The following is a 20756-nucleotide window of genomic DNA, read 5'->3' as shown; positions in this document are numbered from 1 at the left end:
CTCAATAAAGCTAAAAATGCATTAGAAATATATAGAACGCCCCCCAAAATATGCCAGCTCCAAACGCCCAAAATTATAAACTCTTAACCCTAGAGTCTTTGTCTTAAAATTTATGTTTTAAAAAAATAAAGGGGATGTTTATAGAGTAAAAGATGATATGTAGTACATATTAAAAATGGATAATTTTAAATATTACAGATTTTTTATATCATAGATAATTTTTAAATGGTATACTATACATTCCTGTTTTAAATCTGATTTCTTCACTCAGGAGTATATAATCAATACTTATGGTGTCAGTCCATGGCAGTGTTGAGATGGCTATTCTCTTAAGGAAAAGTAAAGAAAAGAAAAAAAAGAAAAAGCCAGGGGCCTTGCCCAATCACCTTTTCAACACAAAAACTGAACCTGCAGGAAAAAACAGAAAACAAAAAAAACTAATGCTATTTATTGAAAGAAGGATCCTTATCTCCAAAATGGTCTTAACCAAATATCTCTGTGGAGGGATTTCTTATAGAACAAAATAGAATCCTTGTATTATGATACATGTATTACTAGAAAATGTCCTGTCAACTAAAATCTATATATATAAAACCCGTATACACAAATAGACCAAATGGCGGAACAACCAAACAACAGAACAACCAGTCACTATGACGTGTTCACCAGGGGGTGCACGCAGAACATGGCGGGCATCGGCAGCAGGCAGCAGAGCACAGAACATAGTGGGCATTGGTCGTGGCGGGATGGTGGAGCAGGTGAGCGGGGGCGCCAGTCTCAGGTGGGATACCGGTCGCTGTCATCAGGGCGAGCCTCTGGTGGTTACTGAAAATTATTTGCTCTCACGCACCACGGTCCTGTTGGGCGCTCACACCCGCTGCTGGCATTGGAGCCGCAGCCCACACCTGCTGCCGGCACCCAGCACCGGCCCCGATCTTTTGGTGCCGTAAGCGGGTGCGAGAGGCAGTTGCTGGCCCCGATCACCCCTCAGGGCTTCTCTACCTCCCCCTGCTCCTGAGGGGCGATTGGGGCCGGCAGCTGCCACTCTCAACTTTGCTGGCAATGGTCCTGCTCACACCCACTGCCGGTGCCGGCCCCGCTCATACCCGCAGCCGGTGCTGGAGCCACCACTCGCACCCGCTGCTGGCGCTGGCCCCAATTGCTCTACGCCAGCAGTGGGTGGGAGTGGGGGTGGTGGGAGCGGGGCTGCTGGCAGATAGGGGATCTGGATCGGGGCTGTGGTGGGAGGGGCCGGGCAGAGGCGCGAAGGATGGGCCAAGACTCACCCCTGTGTCCACCGCAGCCCGTGGCCCACAGTTCCTTTCAAGGTGCATGAATTCGTGCACTGGGCCCCTAATATTAAAAAAAGATGTTTCATACACCAAATGCTCTCCACTATGTGGAACCATGGCCATAGCGAAACTCATTTCATGACCTCATCATTAATTTCTTTTTCTTATATATATATATTTTATTGATTTTTTACAGAGAGGAAGAGAGAGGGATAGAGAGTTAGAAACATCTATGAGAGAGAAACATCGATCAGCTGCCTCTTGCACACCCCCTACTGGGGATGTGCCCGCAACCAAGGTACATGCCCTTGACCGGAATCGAACCTGGGACCCTTGAGTCTGCAGGCCGATGCTCTATCCACTGAGCCAAACCAGTTTCGGCTCATCATTAATTTCTTAACCTGCTTTTTTATTATTCTCAAATTATGAATTTGTATAGATTAATTAAACACCAGCTGAATTCTTTGTGTTATGCTTTAAACTTTATAATGGTAACTAGTGGCCTGGTGCACAAAATTTGTGCATGGGGTGGGGTCCCTCAGCCTGGCCTACACCCTCTCCAATCTGGCCCCTCGGGGGATGTCAGACTGCCAGTTTAGGCCCAATCCTGCACCTGCAGTCGGACATCCCTCTCGCAATTCGGGACCGCTGGCTCCTAACTGTCACCTGGACAGGCCCAGCCCCACGCCCTTAAGCGTGTCCCGAGCCCCAGACCATGCAACCAACCCTTACCTTGCAGCGCCCGGCTGTCTCCCTGCTCGCTAAAGCTACTTATCCCAGAAAGCTCATGCGGGGCCCAGGAGTGAACCCACAGACAAAAAGTGAAACTTCGGCAGGGCTGGAGCGACTGCTGGTCGGTGCCTTCCCCACCCCCCCTTTCTTCCCACCATTCCCTCCACCTCCCCTAGGTCTCCTGTGCAGTGCCCTGAGAGCTGGAAGCTGAATTCCTGACTTTGCCTGCACGTATTTGTCCATGTAAGCTATGGGAAGACAGGTGCCCAGGAGCTGTGCAGCACTGCCTACTGGGGGAGGAGGCACCCGCGGCAGGCAGGGGCTGTGCCAAAATGTGGGCACACAGCGGACTTTTTATTTCCTGGAAATGAGAGGAGGGGACCTAGGGACACAGGGTGTGTCTGCTGGCTCTGGCCCCAGTGACCCAGGAAGCCAAGCCTGGCCGGAGAGCAGGAAGCGGGAGAGCTGGCAAGAAGGCTTGGCTTCCTGGGTCACTTCCCGCCCACTCTCCCACCTCTTGGCTTGGCTTCCCACCCGCTCTCCCACTGGCTCCGTGGCACTGCCATCTTTGTCGTGTCAATTTGCATATTCCCTCCTTATTGGCTGTGGGTGCTGCCATCTTTATCGGGAAGTGATGGTTAATTTGCATATTACTCTTTTATTAGATAGGATGCTTAACTTAGATATTAAAACATCTGATTTCAACCTACCTTTTTCTTCATCATTTTATGCTTCTACAAGTAAAGTGGATACTGAATAGCCTAATTTTATTTCATAATTCTTATAATAGCCTTAGAGTTAAGTAAGTCATCTCAGCTCTGAAGGTTACCTTAGCAATGTCTATAAATTATCCACTCTTAGTTCAATTAATTCTGACTTCTGTAATTTAGTACTCGTATTATTCTTAATTATGTTTGTTTAGAAAGGTCTTGAGGCACTTCTATCAGCAAAGTGGTGTCCATATGTTTCACTGTTCTTATACATTTACAGAATTCTAATGTGGTGTTTCATCAGCCTCACTCTCTGGCCTGATAAGCTAATTTAGGTTTTGCAAAGAACAAGCTTACAGATTTTCATGATGGATAGGATGTTGGGGTGAAGGTTCACTCCAGCGCCCTGGAAAACCTAAAATCCTGAGGGATGCAGAGCTAATAGATGACAAGTCTAGGATTCCCACTGCTCTCCTCACACAATAGCCATGGCCCCCATTCAAAAATATAAGCACAAAGAGCTAGAGACAGAAGTCCTGTTCACCACCAGTTATAACCACGTTTGCTCAGCACTGGGTGGAGAGAGGGGAATGAAGCAGATGTGAGCTCTATTGTCATGAAGCTGACATTCACTGGGAAAGGCATACAGTGAACATACAAGTTTGATAAGGTTTTTAAAAATCTCGTCCATTTCTTTGAGGAAAAAATAGTAAGGGAAGAATTTTTTGGACTAAATCCATGCCTCTTTCTAAAGGGACGTGTAAACTGTGGTGGACAGCACCATGTGACTGGCTAGAGCAGTGGTTCTCAACCTTTTCATGCCGTGACCCTTTAATACAGTTGCTCATGTTGTGGTGACCCTCAACCATAAAATTATTTTCATTGCTACTTCATAACTGTAATTTTGCTACTGTTAATGAATCATAATGTAAATATCTGTGTTTTCCAATGGTCTTAGGCTCTATAGCAGCGGTTCTCAACCTGTGGGTCGCGACCCACAGGTTGAGAACTGCTAGCAGGGTCGCCTAAGACCATGGATATCTATATATGGATATGTAAAAATATATACACACCTTAACAGCTGATAACTCAATTTTCACTCCTTTTCAGGTTTAACTGACTTGAAATAATGTGTGAAGCCAGACTAAGCTTTGAACAGAGAAAATGTATCCTGAAGTGCCACTGGACTTTTTTTATGGGGATATATAAAATTCAAAGTTTACGGTGCAAAACCAGCAACAGTCAATGAATTGAGGGTGTACAAATACTGAACAAAATGATTCTCTTTTTAGTCCCTGCATTTATTTATTCATTAATTTAATTTATTTTTTAAATCTTTATTGTTGAAAGTATTACATTATCAGCAGTGCCTGGACCAGAATGGTCATCAGTTTGAAAACACATTGACAAAAAATTTATTCATTTCTGTAGGTTCCTTTAAATTTTAAAAATGAACTATATGTTAATGAACACTGACTTTATACTCTTTCAAAGTGTGTACACATTTTTTTTTTGGGGGGGGGCACCCTATACATATAAAGAGAGAGACTGACTGAGGTTTATTATAAGAACTGGCTCCTGCAGTTACAAAGCCCAGAAGTCTCAGGTTCTGTCGATCTGTGGTCTGCAAGCTGGAGAATAAGGAAAGCTGGTACTTGTATTAAGTAGGAGTCTGAAGGCGTGAGAACCAGGGTGATGGGGAGGGGGAGGAGGAGGGAAAGGGGGATGGGAGGAGGAGCAAGAGAAAAATCATGTAACTTCCAGGACCTCCTCTTGTCCCCCCCACCCCCCGCTCATGTCATATGCAGAATAGTTCCCATATGACATCTTTTTTTTTCAAAGTGAAGGTATCCATGTAGAGTTTTAGCTACATCTAATTCCTAATACTAACCTCCTTATTTCCCCCAAATCAGAAAGGTGCATGAGGTATTTAAGGCTTCAATGTCAGCTGTTAGTACTACGATAAGGCCCCATGAAGCCCTCATCTCTAAAAGTATTGACTATGAAATTTTATAAAAGCATGTTGTAAATTATGAACTACTAGAAACATTGTTATTATCACAAATAGAAGACTTCTCAATGAAGTCCTTAAAAAGAAAGCAGGTAAAAGCATAACATTTTCAAAGAAGATTAATAAGTTACATTTCATTTCAGCTTGATGCCAGTTTTTAAATGTTAGCAGTGTTCTCTGCATGTGGTAACAGACATATCTTCCATTATGGAAAGAATCAGAGTCATTTATCATCAAAGCTAGGTACAAAAATTATTTGTATCATTATCACTTACATTTGATTTTCTAGATGATGAGATTTCATAAAAATGAACATTTCAGCACACTTGGAACTCATCATCTAATCCCAAACCAATATTTACAGACTTGCAAAGGAAAAGCAAAATAAGTATTAAAGTCAGCCTGGGAATATCATTTTCAATGTAATCATCTCTGCTACTCATTGTCTGGGTTGCATTTTAATTACTTATTAGATTTTACAATTAAATTCTTATATTTACTCTTCTCTACATGTCAGTGATTTAAGAATGACTTCCCTCTGAAGCATACCAGACTTTCAAATACATTTTTAAAAATCTTGGCCTATTAAACACATTGGTTTCCAACTCTTAAAAATTACTAATCTTTCCATCAGCAGTTCCTAGCCAGGCATGTTGTTGCTTCTAACAGTTTCAGCATCTAAAAAAGAATTATACTGTATTCAAATGTTTTTGTACAGTAGATGAAGAGCTACAGTGAAAGCAAAGGTTATTTTCAAATTTTTTGAGGAATGAAGTTAAGTAAGGAGAATTCATATGAAGTATGATGTATCATGACACAATTTTTGGTAAGTCAACTATACAAGAACTTTGAATATTTCACAATTATAATTACTTTAAAATGCCATTTCTAAATGTACCATAAAAATCTTGTTCTGTTATCATCTATTATAAAACAACTAGAGTGCCGATGCACGAAATTTGTGCAAGGGACTCTGCCCTCGCAGCCCCGGCTTCATCCGGAAGGTGGTCTGGAAGGATGTCCGGAAGGACATCCGGAAGGTCGTTCGGCTGTCCAGTCTAATTAGCATATTATGCTTTTATTATTATAGATTAAACAACATATATATGAACAATAACGGGTGACTAAATATTTTTATTTATTCTGATTTTAAAGTTTTTTTAAAAAGGTATAATATTTTACAAAAATAATTTAAATATATGTGCAGGCTACATATGTGTCTTTACAAAGGCCCCAAGAATAGCACAAATTCCTTTTTAGGAAGTGGAAAGAGATAGTTTTAAAAATAATATCCACATAAATAATTTAAACAATGTTTTTTTTTCTTTATGTCTGTTTAAATTAACTTTTCATCATCTACAATAAAAACTTTTTTTCATTCATTGTCACATTCATTCATTGCTCAAATTCATAGTTCATCTATCTAAAACATGCACCCAAACATTTAAATAGTTAAACAAAGTCTCCAAGGCAATTTTGAGGGTGTTTTTCTTTTTTTCTGTTACAACAACCCTGTCCTCATTTTACCTGGTAAAAAGATCACATATGTATTAATATGTTTGGGCATCAAAATATAAACCCAATTTACCTGTAAAATGCTACATTGGTTTTATTTTTTTTCTCATCTATAAAGCTTTGTTAAACAATTCAAATACACATTTTCCCACTTGATGCCAAAAAGATCATCTTTGAATAGAAAAAAAAGTTAAACATTTAAAAATATACATATCACTTTGTAAGCCAACTCAAAACCATGACTTTTTTCAAAAACAGTTGCAACATAAATGTTAAGTGACTTGTTTAAAAAGTAGTTAGGAGACTAACATTATCAAGTCTGCACTTCCCACTAGTGGCAACATACAGTAAGTGCATGTTTCTTTTAAAATTAAAGACCAATTCTATCTTAAATATTAGCTTTCTCAATTAAATTTAGAGCCCGTTATATTATAGAACAAATACACATACTCTCTAAGAATAACATGATTTTTGTGGGTCAACTATTTCTCCTGGATAAAACTAATTTACTGTCAATGTTCACACCCAGAGACATGATTAGTTAGCTACGTGTGAGTCCATATATAAAGGGTGTGTGTGTGTGTGTGTGTGTGTGTGTGTGTATCCAGAGTTTAAGCTAGAAACAAAGCCACTCTGGCGATCTACCATGCATTAGGAAGAAATAAGCTAAAAATAGCTGCTGGTTAGCTTTAATTGTTTAATTTACCCCTCACTGAGAAATGTTCTCAAGTTAACTTTCTGTAGTTCTCACTGAAATTATTTTTTCTTATACCAGTAGATGATTTTCAAGCAGGCAACATTTGTTAAGAATATTGGAAAAAAGTTCTCCCTCTTTTCTAATCTTAGTGGTTCTCAGGGTGACAGAGCTGACTTATTTCTGAATCTGTGCACAGAGGTTACCGTGCCTTCCGGCCATTGGGGTGCCTTTGTCTGTCCCATAAGTAAGGCTTTTTCTGCCACCTCAGGTTCCTGAACATCCCATCATGTGGATTTGCGAACTTAAGTTAATGACTCTAAACTTTACCACTTGCTGGAAACAGACCTGAAACAACATTCATGGGGAATTTCATAAAGAGGAATATTGTTTTTTTTAACAACTAATGAAGAGTGCTTTTAATTAAGGCACAATTACATCATTGAGTTAGATGCTCTTCAAACAGCTGTCAGCAGACATGTGGTTTATATGTGAGTGTGTATGTGTGTGTGTGTGTGTGTGTCTATGTGTGTTATTAAGAACAAGATTTCTTATGGCCTGAGTTTGACCAGTCCACCAGTGACATGTGAGTGCCAATATTCCTCTTATAGAGGAAGTTCCACTTTTAACCTTTTTTCTTTTGTTTATAGAGGTTTCTGCCCCCTAGGTTACACATGGACCAAAGAGAACCCTCAGTTTCATTTCTTCCTTTACGTCCTAAGTCTCCATACCTCTTTCCTATTTTTAGATGTCAATTCTTTCAGTTCTTCATACTTCTGTTTCCACAAAGACACAGATGACTCCAGTCGTTCTACTTCTTTTTCCAGGGATGAGCGCATTCTAAATAAAGAAATAAAAGCAAAACAGGCTTACAATTTAAAAATAATTTTAAGAATGCATTCAAAATTAGATGTGTTCTTTTCCTAATTTTTTATATTTACCTTATATATGATCATAGTAATAACAGGAAACCTTTTTAAATTTATGAAAAATTATAAATATTGAATGAACTCTAATTTATTATTCTGTCAATTAGCTTTACAGTTGGTTAGATATATTTCATTTAGCTTAGCCAGTATCGAAATAATTGACTTTCTGTCTGCTTTCTCCTGTATTTTAATTTATTGGAGCAACAAGAATATAACAGGAATGTTTATTTCCTACAGAATTTAAAACATTTTTAAAGAAATAAGTATATATAAAACATTAAAAATGAATGGCAATATGATACTTGAATATTTTTAGTGTAGCCTCATAAAAGGTTTGTGACTATTTCTGCAAGCAAGCATTAAGGACTTTGCATACTTAACTTTATACAGCAGAGAGCGCTCTTTAAATTCTTCATTTTCTGGTCTAATCAATGTAGTCTATATTTTATAAAGATTTCCATAATTGATTAATCACACAGTTAAATTTAAGCTATCATACTACTTGAACTACAAGAAGGTAAAGAAAAAAATATAATTTTACACAAAAAATACTGCATATTTTATGCACAAATTCTTAAAAAATACTAAATTAAGATAAACTCAGCAAAAATATAGTATTTAATATGATGATATAAACTTTTAAAACTCAGATTGCTAAAATGTATACAATTTCCAGAATACAAAAGATTAAGGGTAAACCAAAATAATATTTCTGGAAAACTATTATATTTCTATGCAATCTTTTGGTACTTTGTAAACTATCATAATCCCATAATAATTGGACATAACATTCAGACATCTAAACAGAAAGATTAAATAAAATACTTTTCAGAGATGAAAATTCCTGAAACATTAATATCTTGAAATAAATATTAATCATTAATAAACTGTGTGATAATTCATTGTAAAATATCAAATCAGTATTTTCTTAAAGGCCTACTAATGTTAAATGTTTGTACCAGACAAAAATAATTAACTTTCAATGACATTTAGATATCCACTTTTTTATTAGTCCAAAATTTAATCTAAGTATTAAACAATGAATAATAAAAAATTTTATTAATATACTTTCATTTCCTGATTGAATTCCCAACTATTTATAGATATACGTTTCAGTTTCTTTCATTTTCAGCTCCTTTCAGCAAATAGACAAAGCCATATATAGTTCATTTAATTAGAAAATAGATATTTAAAGAATATTGTAAAGCTCTCGGAGACATCTGGGAGGACCAGAGACCGAAGATGGAGGTGATGCCTCCAGGAACAAAATCCACTCTCATGCCACTGAACTGGTCCTGGGAAGACCCCATGCCTGTCACCTTCCCTGCCTCTTGCCAGTACTCTCTCCTGGTATCAATTAAGTGTGTCTGATGAGTGTGTTATATTCATACTAGAGGCCCAGTGCACAAATTTCATGCACTCGGGGCGGGGGGCGTCCCTCAGCCCGGCCTGTGCCCACTTGCAGTCCAGGAGCCCTCGGGGGATGTCCGACTGACGGCGGGCACAGGTCTAAGCTGTCAGCTGGACATACTTAGCACTGCCATAGAGGTGGAAGAGGCTCCTGCCACCACCACTGTGCTCGCCAGCCGTGAGCCAGCTCAGGGCTTCTGGCTGAGCGACACTTCCTCTGTAGGAGCACACTGACCAACAGGGGGCAGCTCCTGCATTGAGCGTCTGCCCCCTGGTGGTCAGTGCGCATCATAGCAACCAGTCATTCCACTGTTCAGTTGATTTGCATATTAACCTTTTATTATATAGGACTAGAAGCCCAGTGCCTGAAATTCCTGCACCGGGGCTGGGGGGGAGGGGGGGCCCTCAGCCCAGCCTGCACCCTCTCCAATCCGGGACCCCTCAGAGAATGTCCGACTGTCAGACATCCCTCTCACAATCCTGGACCGCTGGCTCCTAACCACTCACCTGCCTGCCTGCCTAATTGCCCCTAACAACTCTGCCTGCCTGCCTGATCACCCCTAATCACTCTGCCTGCCTGCCTGATTGCCCCTAACCACTCTTCCTGCCTGCCTGATTGCCTCTAACCCCTCTGCCTGCCTGCCTGATCGCCCCTAACTGCCAGCCTGATCACCCCTAACTTCTCTCCCCTGCCAGCCTGATAGCCCCTAACTGCCTCTGCCTTGGCCCCCACCACTGTGGCTTTGTCCAGAAGACATCCGGTCTAGCTGGTCTAATTAGCATTTTACCCTTTTATTAGTATAGATTAGCCAATTTAAGCAGAAAAAGGATATTAGTAGTTCAAAGAATCTCAGAGAGTCAGGGAAGGAAATGGGGATTCCATGAAGTGAGAAATAACAAACAGCTATTGAAAGTTTCTCATCTGCACCCACCAAGGACCCCAGTATAGTACAGAGAGCACAGCATGACCTCAGTACCAACTGCTGGGCACACAGGATGGTGTCAACAGAGATCAGAGGCCACTACTCCTCAGGAAACAAGATGTAGCTGCCACCACTGCATTCCTCCTCACCAGGAGGAATGCAGGTGCTCTCTTCCTTGCAGCATCAGCTTTTGCTACTAAGAAGACAGGTGGCTACCTCTGAATACCTGCTCCCAGGTCAAATGTTTGCACCCTAATTGGAAGGAAGACTGAGACAGAAACTTTCTAGCCTTTTTTGTAGACTATTCAGAAAAATGGACTCTATCTCATTAGGTGGACAACCACCTAAACACAAAATAGATACTGGGAAATGACAATTGCAAAAGCACACAAAAATCAATTCAAATGAATTAAAGACTTAGCTATAAGACCTAAAGCTATAAAATTCCTGGTAGAAAACACAGAGAAAAGCTCCTGGAATTGGTCTTGGCAATGATTTTCTTAATTCAACACCAAAAGCACAGGCTTTTGGCAAATCTCAGATAATGGATAATTGCACAGAAAACTAAACAGTACTATGAGTACAATAATGTGATGAAGTTGAGCATATTCAAGGAGGAGTTCCTCATCAGTGATAACGGTGGGAATGATTCCCACAATCCTCCCACTGATTCCTGTGCTCCCGTCTGGAGAATTTTCCCACCAGCTGGGAACACAGAAAAAACCATGTTCACATCTTCTCAACGCCAGCCACCCACTTGCTGATATTCCAGGAGGAGGAATTTAAAAGATTAGACAGATTTATAGCAGCAGTATATGCTATAACCTTGGGAAACATTCTCCTGATAGAGAAAAGGCTTTGCAATGGCCTCCTGTGGATAGCATGCTAATGATGATTCATAGACACAACACCCTTAGGAGGGTTCCGTAAAGAGGAGAGTGAAAAGACAAACTGGATACTGAGGGCCTCTTCCCCCTTATTCTTTGGCCTGTCTAGAGTTTTTATATTGGAGTGGCTCAGAACTGGAGAATTTGCTTTTATGGAGGTCGTTCATTTATTCCAAGGAAGTCAAATATATATGTTCATGTATACGTGTGTGAGTGAGAGAGTAAAGATACACATGGGTATCATCAAAACTGCATCATAGGAAGTTTACCTCGAGGAAATGCAGTTTCATGCTCCCATTATGGCAGTGAAGTACCATTGTGTGTGGGTTTGAGAGAAGTCTATAGCCCCTAGAAAGTTAAATCCTTCAATAAATAAAATACAGAGTTTAGAACTTGATGGAGACCTACAGTCTAAAAGTTACTTCAATTTTATTCACTTTTCTACTCAAGTTGATTGCCTCTATTAGAAATGTACAGTTAACTGTAGAATAATAAATACTTATTCTATAAACAGATGCTTGTATTATCACAATCTATTCATGTAGTGAAGTAGAGACCAAGAATCTAAAGAAGTTAGTGGTATGTATAAATATCAGAGGGACTAATAAGAAACTTACCATAGAAAAGAAATGGCAGATAAAATACAGTATTTGTGAAAGGTTTTTGCGTATATTTATCACTATTTCAATTTATTTAAACCATGGAAACTGAAACCATCTACACTAATAAAAGAGAAACATGCAAATTGATCATCATTCTGCTACGCCCACCAGCCACTCAGGAGCGAGTATGCACATTAACCCAACAAAGATGGCGGCAGCCACGGAGCTGGAGCAGGCAGGAGGCTTGGGATTCCCCCAGCAATGGAGGAAGTCAACCTTCCTGCCAGCCCTGGCCGGCCCTGGCCTCCGCTCAAGGCTACAAAGTTTCAATTATAGCAGATAAATAAATAAATAAATCCCAGATACCTGCTTCCAGCCAGCCCTGGCCTCCTCTCAAGGAGGCGCTGAAAAAGAAAAAAAAAAAAGAAAGAAAAGAAGGAGGGGCTGGGAGCCTGGATCGCCAGGGGGCATGGCCAGCCTGAAAACAGCCCTCAGCTCCTCACCCAGGCTGGCCACACTCCCATGGAGTGAAGGTCCCCACAGGGGGGCTTGGCCAGCCTTCAAAGAGCCATCAACCCCTCACCCAGGCTGGCCAGGCACCCCAGCAGGACCACCCCCACCATGAAGGGGCTGTGGCCAGCCTGAAAATAGCCCTCAGCCCCTAACCCAGGCTGGCCACGCCCCTCCAGCAGGTACCTTCACCCCATGGGGGCATGGCCAGACTGCAAACCACCACAGGCCCCTCGCCCAGGCCACCCCACGGCCTGAGGGAACCTCACCCTGATCTGGGATACCCTTCAGGGCAAACCAGCTGGCCCCCACCTGTGCACCAGGCCTCTATCTATGCTAATAAAAGGGTAATATGCTAATTACACTGGGAGACCTTCCAGGAGACCTTCCGGACATTCTTCTGGACAAAGCCATGTTGGCGGGGCCGAGGTAGAGGCAGTTAGAGGCCAAGAGGGGAGGGCAGTTGTGGGTGATAAGGCTGGTGGGGGGCAGGGTCATTGGGGGTAAGCAGACCAACAAGAGGGCCAGTTGGGGGCGAGCAGGCCATCAGTGGGGGTCAGTTGGAGGTGATCAGGACAGCGGGGGGGAAGTTTGGAGTAAGCAGGCCAGCAGGGGGGCAGTTGGGGGCCAGCAGGCCAGCAGGCAGAGTGGTTAGGGGCAATCAGGCAGGCAGGCAGGCAGGTGAGTGATTAGGAGCCAGCAATCCCAGATTGCAAGAGGGATGTCCGACTGCCGGTTTAGGCTTGATCCCTATAAACCAGCAGTAGGAAATCCTTCGAGGGGTCCCAGATTGGAGAGGGTGCAGGCCGGGCTGAGGGACACCCCCCCCACCCCCGTGCATGAATTTCATGCACTGGGCCTCTAGTCATACAATAATTATATTCATATATATGTATATGTGTGTATATATATATATATATACATATATATACACACATATATATATTTCCCAGGTTTTTATTATGTGTACGCGTGTGTGTGTGTGTGTGTGTGTGTGTGTGTGTGTGTGCATTTCCCAGCTTTTTAAAAAATTTTGCTTATTAAGAGTTATAACTAAAGAGATGGGAAAATGTTTTTTAAATTTGGGGACCACATCTTAACATGCATCAAATATTCTATAAATATTCCCTTCAAATATGAACAATATAAGCATATGGAGTATTTCATAATAGTGGTCAGTTTCCCAGACTTTATTTGTGTTTGATCCGTTAGAATTCAGTGAGGAAGGCAAATGGCAGGTTGCATTTTCCAACGATGGAGGCCTCAGTGGTAGAATCCTACATGCTCTTGTCATAACTGGACTTATGCCCTCCTCCCATTGAGAGTGCTCCTCTTCTTGAACTCATCAGCCTGTGAGACTGTCTCCACCAGTAAGAATGATGAAGTGATATTAACTGACTTTTGAGGCAAGGTCATTAAAACATTATATAGTTCTCACTGAGCCTCTAAAATGCTCACTTGCAACCTAGCCCTATGCAGTGAAGAAGCCATATAGGTAAGATAGGCCACATGCAGGTGTTACCACGAGGCCTGAGGTGAGAACTAAGCATTTCAGAGTGAGTAAGGCCTCAGATGGCTTCAGCCCCCAGCCCTTGAGCTCTCCCATCTGATGCCACACACAGGAAAGTGTGCTCCGGACCCATGAACAGACACATGGTGACTGCTGTTTCAATAAGTGTTGTTTGGGAAGTTCTGTTACTAAACAATAGAAAACTGGAATATAAGCATCATTATGCATAGTTTTACTAAGGACAAAATAGTATCTATTGGCTAAGTAAATATGAAAGAACAAAATATATCAGAACTAAGATGAATACCCCGATCATTGAATCTCAATTCTAGTGCTTTCTTCTATACCAAAAATGGTCAATGAGTAAGGCATCTTATTCTGTGATTAATACCTCACAAAATCATGATTTGTATTTTATTAACATAAGAGACAAATTGACTCAGTGTATTGATAATATACTGGCTATTTTAACCATATACATTAATGATTCAAATATTAATAAGGTAAATCTACCAGAGCTGATGAGTACAAGGTTATGATGAAAGAATAAAAACTAAAAAATTATAAATTACTCTTCAAAATTTTAAAAAATGAATGTAGCATAGAAAATTCATCTTTTAAATATTAGAACATAATGACTGATCAAATGGCCAGCTTGCTGGCCTTAATTTGAAGAAGTTTGAAAACCAGACTTGGTTAAGGGAGACGATGGTTGTACTGATCATTGTCGTACTCACTCCCTTTCTTTCCTAAGGATTTTCTGGAGCTCATCCACATGCTCCTGCAGAGTAGACATTTCAGGCACTCCATCCTCCAAAGGCAGATGTCCCACTGGCTGTCGTAGCCCAGGTCTCATTGCACAGTTTCCAGAACCACTGTTCTCGAATAAATCGGAGCAGTCTAGATGGAGTTTCTCCTCATTTAATCTTAATGGGTCGAGAATCAAACCTTCTTCCTAAAAGGAAAAAAAAACATAAAACAGTTATTACTGTTGAATTTTTAAATCTCTCAGTAGGAAAATCATGCAGAATATTTCCATATTTTTGGAAGGAAATAAATGTTATAATTCGCGATCAAATTCATATTTTCACTTTTAAAATTGGATTTGTTGGGATGACATTGGTTTGCAAAACCATACAGGTTTCAAGTGTACAATTCAACAAAACGTCATCTGCACACTACATCATGTGCCCATCGTCCAAAGCAAAGTCTCTTTCCACCCACTTTCCCTCCCCCTTTGCCCGCCTCCGTTTATCCCTCACCCCCTTTCCCTCTGGCTATCACCACACTGTTCTTTGTGTCTATATGATATGTATATTTTCATTTTTAATCATTCTCTAATAGTGTTATATGGCCAAACATTAACTTGCATTCTTCGAGCATCTTTCTTTCTTTCTATGTTCTACCTTATTATAATCAAATACATGTCTCAAAAAAGTCTGCTTTAACTTTTAGTTTTCTTTTTATAATCACAGCTAAAAATAGCCAAGCATGAACTTGAACAGCTGTAAAGAGTTATTTAATGAGTTTATGAATTTCTCTTTAAAGTTTATTTTGTCACAAGGCACTTGAGAGTTTCAAAGGAAAGCCAGCTGATTACTTTTTAATATCTTTGCAGGGCAGAGGAGAAAGAATTTTCAGGGAATTCTTGAATCTTTTATTAGGCTTGTTTATTGAACTATTATTTAGGTCACTAGTTAAAGCTCAAATAGAGTTTAATGGGACATTTTAATATACATAAGCATCATTTATCAGAGCAGTACACTGCCTCAAAATATTACATCGTAATTCCAAAACTTGGCCAAACTCATGCTATAGATATCTGTCTATAATTTAAATTTGCCCTGAATTGTGGGTTTAAAATGAGATAAAGAAAAGTTCAAATAAAATCTTAATTAATAGACAAGCTCAAATAAAATATTAATGATACTTCATTTTTAGTATTTATGTATTTATTTATTTTTAAAAAATATTTCTATTAATGTCAGAGATGAAGGGAGAGAGAATCATTGATTGGCTGCCTCCTGCACACCCCACACTAGGAATTGAGCCTGCAACCTGGGCATGTGTCCTGACCGGGAATCGAACCAGGAGCTCCTGATTCATAGGTCAATGTTCAACCACAGAGTTATACCACCCGGGCTTTAGTATTTATTTTTAAATGTTAGGTTACTAGCATGACTCATCTTTTCATTCTCTCAACAACTAATGGTTATTATGTCTCATTTTGAAAAACAATAAAATAAGACGTATTGTTCTCCTTGGAAAATACCATGGTAAGACAATCCATTCATATGTAAGTATCTTTAGAGTTAGCAGGAAAACTGATCAAAATAAAAACAGCTAATTGAAACCAACTTATTTCACTACCATCACAAGGAATTGTAACTATCCTTTTCCCTAAATAAATAAACTTTTAATAAAGATCTACTATGTATGATGTATGATGTTTTTAATACTAATGATACAAAAATATTTCAAATGAAGTCCCAAGATATTGAACATTTCTCAGTAAAACATATGTGAAGAGAATCTTTCACATTCTCAAATGTGGTGTCTATTACTTGTAATAATAAATATTTGTACATTCAGAACAACTTATGTGAGCTATATTCTCAAGTCTCCATCACTATATTCAAATACATACATTAATACAGTTGAATTTTGAGAATATATAACATTTCCCAAAGATATACACAAGAGGACTAATAGCTTAGATTACTGAGTTTAAAAAAAATTATATTTAAAATAAATCTGGAAGACTCAATAAGCATAAGTAATTAGAATTTTTTAACCTTTTTCATTTACAAAGAAATTTATATTTATCATAATTTACATACATCATGGAAAGGCTTAAAATTTTAGATGGAATTATAAAAGAGCAATTTTATGATTTAGAAATGGAATTACATAGAAAATATAATATAAACTGATTCTATGAAAAGAGATAACATGAATTCCTAAAGTTTCCTGAAGTATGTTCCAAGGGTTGTTAATAGTAATTACCAGTTTTTAAAAAATGGGGGGGAGACGTGGTTCATAGATAAATATGGGTATGAACTGCTAGATTTTAAAAAAGGTTTTTAAAAAGTTTATTTCATGCAGAATTTTTAGGAACTTCAAGAGTGTTAAGTATACCAAGAAATTCCAAGAATGGGTATGAGGCATTCCCTAAAGGTATTGGCCTATGGTACCCATTTTACAGAAATTAATTATGAGGGCAGAATTCCAAACCTTGGGAAAAGTTCAAACTACTGTATGAATAATTTATAATATTATTGACATAGCAAGGATAAATGGAGAGAAATCTCTCTAAACATTTGTTTTTCACATAAAAAGAAAAACACACAAAACAATGCTGGGTCCATTTTTGCTAAAAAAAAAAAAAATTGTATGGTCACTATTATAGTCTGAATGTGTCCCCTCAAATTCATATGCTAAAGCCCTAACCCCTAGTACCTCAGAATGTGACTGTATTTGGGGACAGGGTCTTTAAAGAGGTGATTATTTTAAAAGGAGGTGATTAGGGTGGACCTAATGATGGCACTCCTATAGGAAGAGGAACCTTGGATACAGACATGTACAGAGAAAAGACTATGTAAAGGCACAGGGAGAAGACAGCCGTCTCTAAGCCAAAGAGAGAGGCCTCACAAGAAACCAACCCTGGCCTCTAGAACTTTCTGGCCTCTAGACATTTCTGTCACTGAAGTCACCCAGTGTGCAGCACTCAGTTATGGAAAACAAATATAGTCCCCCCTGGATCTGTGAGTTCCCCTTCCTCCCATCACTGTCTCCAGGGGTCCTCAAACTTTTTAAACAGGGGGCCAGTTCACAGTCCCTCAGACCGTTGGAGGGCCAGACTATAGTTAAAAAAAGAAAAAAACTATGAACAAATTCCTATGCACACTGCACATATCTTATTTTGAAGTAAAAAACAAAACGGCAAAAACACCCGCATGTGGCCCGTGGGCCGTAGTTTGAGGACGCCTGGAAGCATTCTAAGATGTCCACGGACTCTGGATTCCCCAGTCTTTATTTCCTTACCACAGTATTTCTGTTCTCCTTTGTGGGAAATTCTCTTTTCACCAGACACTCTCTGATAGACTCACACATTTGCGAGCCAGTTTGAAATTGATCCCTTTGTACATAGGACACATCTATGAAACTAGGACGCGTCTGGTCCAGGGCAACTCTAGCTTCCAAGGTCTCCTTTTGATGTGGCGAACTTTGCTTCTTTTTCAGTGCACTCAATTCTTTCACTGTCATCTCTAATTTCATTCTGAGTTGTCTTCCTTCCTCCCTGGCACTGTTCCTCTCAGCTCGAACTTTACTCCACTTTTCCCTCCAGTTGGCTGTGCAGTCTGACCACCACCGCATGGTCTTCTCCATCTGAGCAGCTCTGGCCTTGACTTCTTCAAGTTCCCGCAGGCGAAGCTCTTCACAAATATCCCATTCATTGGTGCTGCACCCGTGAGCACAGAAGCTGTGGGCAGCATGCGACTGTAGCCTATTAAGTGGCCAACAGGAATTACAGGTGTCCCTGGGGACCGAGGCAGGTGCACCCACGTCGGGCCGTGGTTTAACCACTGACTCCTGCATCCCAAAGATTTGTGTTTCCTCAATTAACCGATAAATGGATTCTAAATTCATATTTATCTTTCCAGACCTAAGAAAAGACAAACAAAAACCACATAATTAACTTTTGAATCTCCCTTGCAGTTACAAAAACAAAACTTAATTTAAAATTTTTTGGGGGAAAAAGAATGCATCTTTTCAATATTGAATATTTTCTTTCAAGCATAACTAAAATACAGGCAGTCCTCGGGTTACGTCGAACTCGACATAAGTCATTTCGTGGTTACGTCGCCATCTCCCATTTATTTATAAAAAAAAAAAAAGTTCCATCATTTTGACGTATGTACATATGTGCTTTATGTTTTTTATTATTTATTCACCACAAGTAAAGGTCAGGAATTGTTATCTTTCTTTTAATTTTCTTTTTTTCTGTTTTACTTCATTACTGCTGTGTATGTGCTCCATGTGAGCGACGTAGGTGCTTATGTAGGTGGGTTCCGACTTATGGAAAAAATGTAGGAATGGATCTCCTACGTAACCCAAGGACCTACTGTATAGAGGAATTTATGCATTTGTAATTACCCTGAAAGAAACAGGAATTGCTCATATTGAATTTTACCAAGCAAATACAAATAAAAATATGAAGATACAATTGTGGACAGCATATGACATGAGTAATTCATTTTAACATTAGATTTAGAATTAGATTTAGTATAATATTTAGTGTAACACATATTGTCCATTTACTATTCGATGGTCCCCTTTCCCCCTGATAATAATTAAAGCACAATTTGGGTGAAATGCCGACTTTATTGATCTCTGGCAGGCTAAGCCCCTGTCCCAGTCCCAAAGGCTAAATTGTGATTGGTCTAAATCTTCCCTGATGACCTCATTTCATTGATCATTCATTGGTCACAAGTAAGCATACGGCCTGGTTCTACTGGTGAGATGTGAGGGGAAGTCTGCTGGGGAAATTTCCTGCCTACAAACATTTGAAAACATCAGAATAAGAAACCCCTTTCCGCTGCTCTCTTCTTTCCTAAACAAAGACATGATTCTGGATAAGGTGAGTGTACAGTTACCCTGTAACATTGAAAATGGTGGAACAGGCGATAGTTTATTGACCGAGCTTTGCATTAATGCCCTGTTTTCCTTGCTCTGTGAGAAAGATTACCTATATTTACTAAAGCTTTGATCATTGAGTTTCCTGTTATTTGCAGTCAAAAGGATATCTAATAAATTAATTATTGCTATGGTTAATATATCATGATAAGTTCTAAAAATAGGATATTTAGAATAACACATGGTCTTTGTTCTTAAAGATTTTATAGTCCAGAGAATGAGATAAGCACACATAATAAAAAATAGATAATTAACAGTATAAAAATATGTTTATTCAATCTTTTTAATACATCTTATGGGTCAGGTCAGTGTTAGCTTCCTGGGCTATGGACAGGGTGCTCTCAGAGCACAGCAAAAGAAGAGAAAACTGTCTCCTAAAACTGAAGTCTTCTCAGCAGAGATAAACTAAACAGAGTTTTAGCACTTTCAAAGCTTTATCACAAAATGAAAAACAGCTTTCCATATAAAATAACAAAAAGCAAATTAATTTGTAAATTCAAACACTTCTTATCAATTATGCAGATCCATTACTTATTCAATATAGCAATATTGCTATACTGAGGATATAGCAGTTAGAGAAATATACAAATTAGCCAGGACACTGTAACGTCACGACTGGACAGCAGGGACCTGAGGCTGCATGGCGCCTGGCCAGGGCGAGGGACCTCAGGTCGCGCCCCCCGCCCAGCGGGGCTTGACAGGGGACCTCAGGCCAAGTCCCCCGCCCAGCGGGGCTTGATGGGGCACCTCAGGCCATGCCCCTCACCTGGCGGGGCTTGACAGGGGACCTCAGGCCACGCCCCCCCACCCCAGCTCTGGGCCAGGAGACCTCAGGTCACGCCATCTGCCCCGGCTCAGGGCCCAGAGATCTCAGGCCATGTCCCCCACCTGGCAGGGCTTGACAGGGACCTTAGGCTGCGCCCCCCGCCTAGCAAGGCTAATGGGGGACCTGAGACTGCACCCCCCCCAACCCAGCGCCAGGCCAGGAGACCTGAGGCTGCGCCCCCCCACCCAGAGGGGCTTGATGGGGGTGGCCAATTCTGGGTCTCCTGCATTTTTGAAGCGCGTGCAGGTGGTGGGCAGGGACTTGACACTAGGTCCCAGGGCGCGCCCCAGACTCTGACAGGAGGAAGGTTTTCATATACATTTTAGTAATTTTCTTTCATCTCTGACACTTTTATTATAGAGAAAGGGTGAATAGCAATATTAAAATATTTCCTCTAATTAATTCCCTTTTAATGTGCATGAATTTCGTGCACCAGGCCACTAGTTTTAAAAGAAATGCTTAAAATATGCAGGTTAATCTATAAGTTAGTAAACCTGTGTGTTTGTAT

At 40.1% G+C, this 20756-nt stretch overlaps 1 protein-coding gene across 6 annotated transcripts in view; it reads right to left on the bottom strand.

Moving 5' to 3' along the window:
- CCDC102B (coiled-coil domain containing 102B) overlaps positions 1-20756 on the bottom strand; it is a 165183-nt gene that overhangs the window by 112754 nt on the left and 31673 nt on the right. For all 6 annotated transcript variants that reach the window (XR_013814191.1, XR_013814192.1, XR_013814193.1 and 3 more), the window contains 3 exons: positions 17770-18391; positions 14463-14680; positions 7686-7794 (listed from right to left, as the gene is read on the bottom strand). Coding sequence is in view for 2 of the 6 variants with exons in the window: in XM_079784199.1 (XP_079640325.1) it covers positions 7686-7794; positions 14463-14680; positions 17770-18391 (949 nt within the window). In the remaining 4 variants the exon portion in view is untranslated. The remainder of the gene's footprint in view (positions 1-7685; positions 7795-14462; positions 14681-17769; positions 18392-20756) is intronic.

This window comes from Cnephaeus nilssonii, assembly GCF_951640355.1.
Source record: "Cnephaeus nilssonii genome assembly, chromosome: 11".
Lineage (NCBI taxonomy): Eukaryota > Metazoa > Chordata > Mammalia > Chiroptera > Vespertilionidae > Cnephaeus > Cnephaeus nilssonii.
This window is presented reverse-complemented; position numbering and strand designations above follow the sequence as displayed.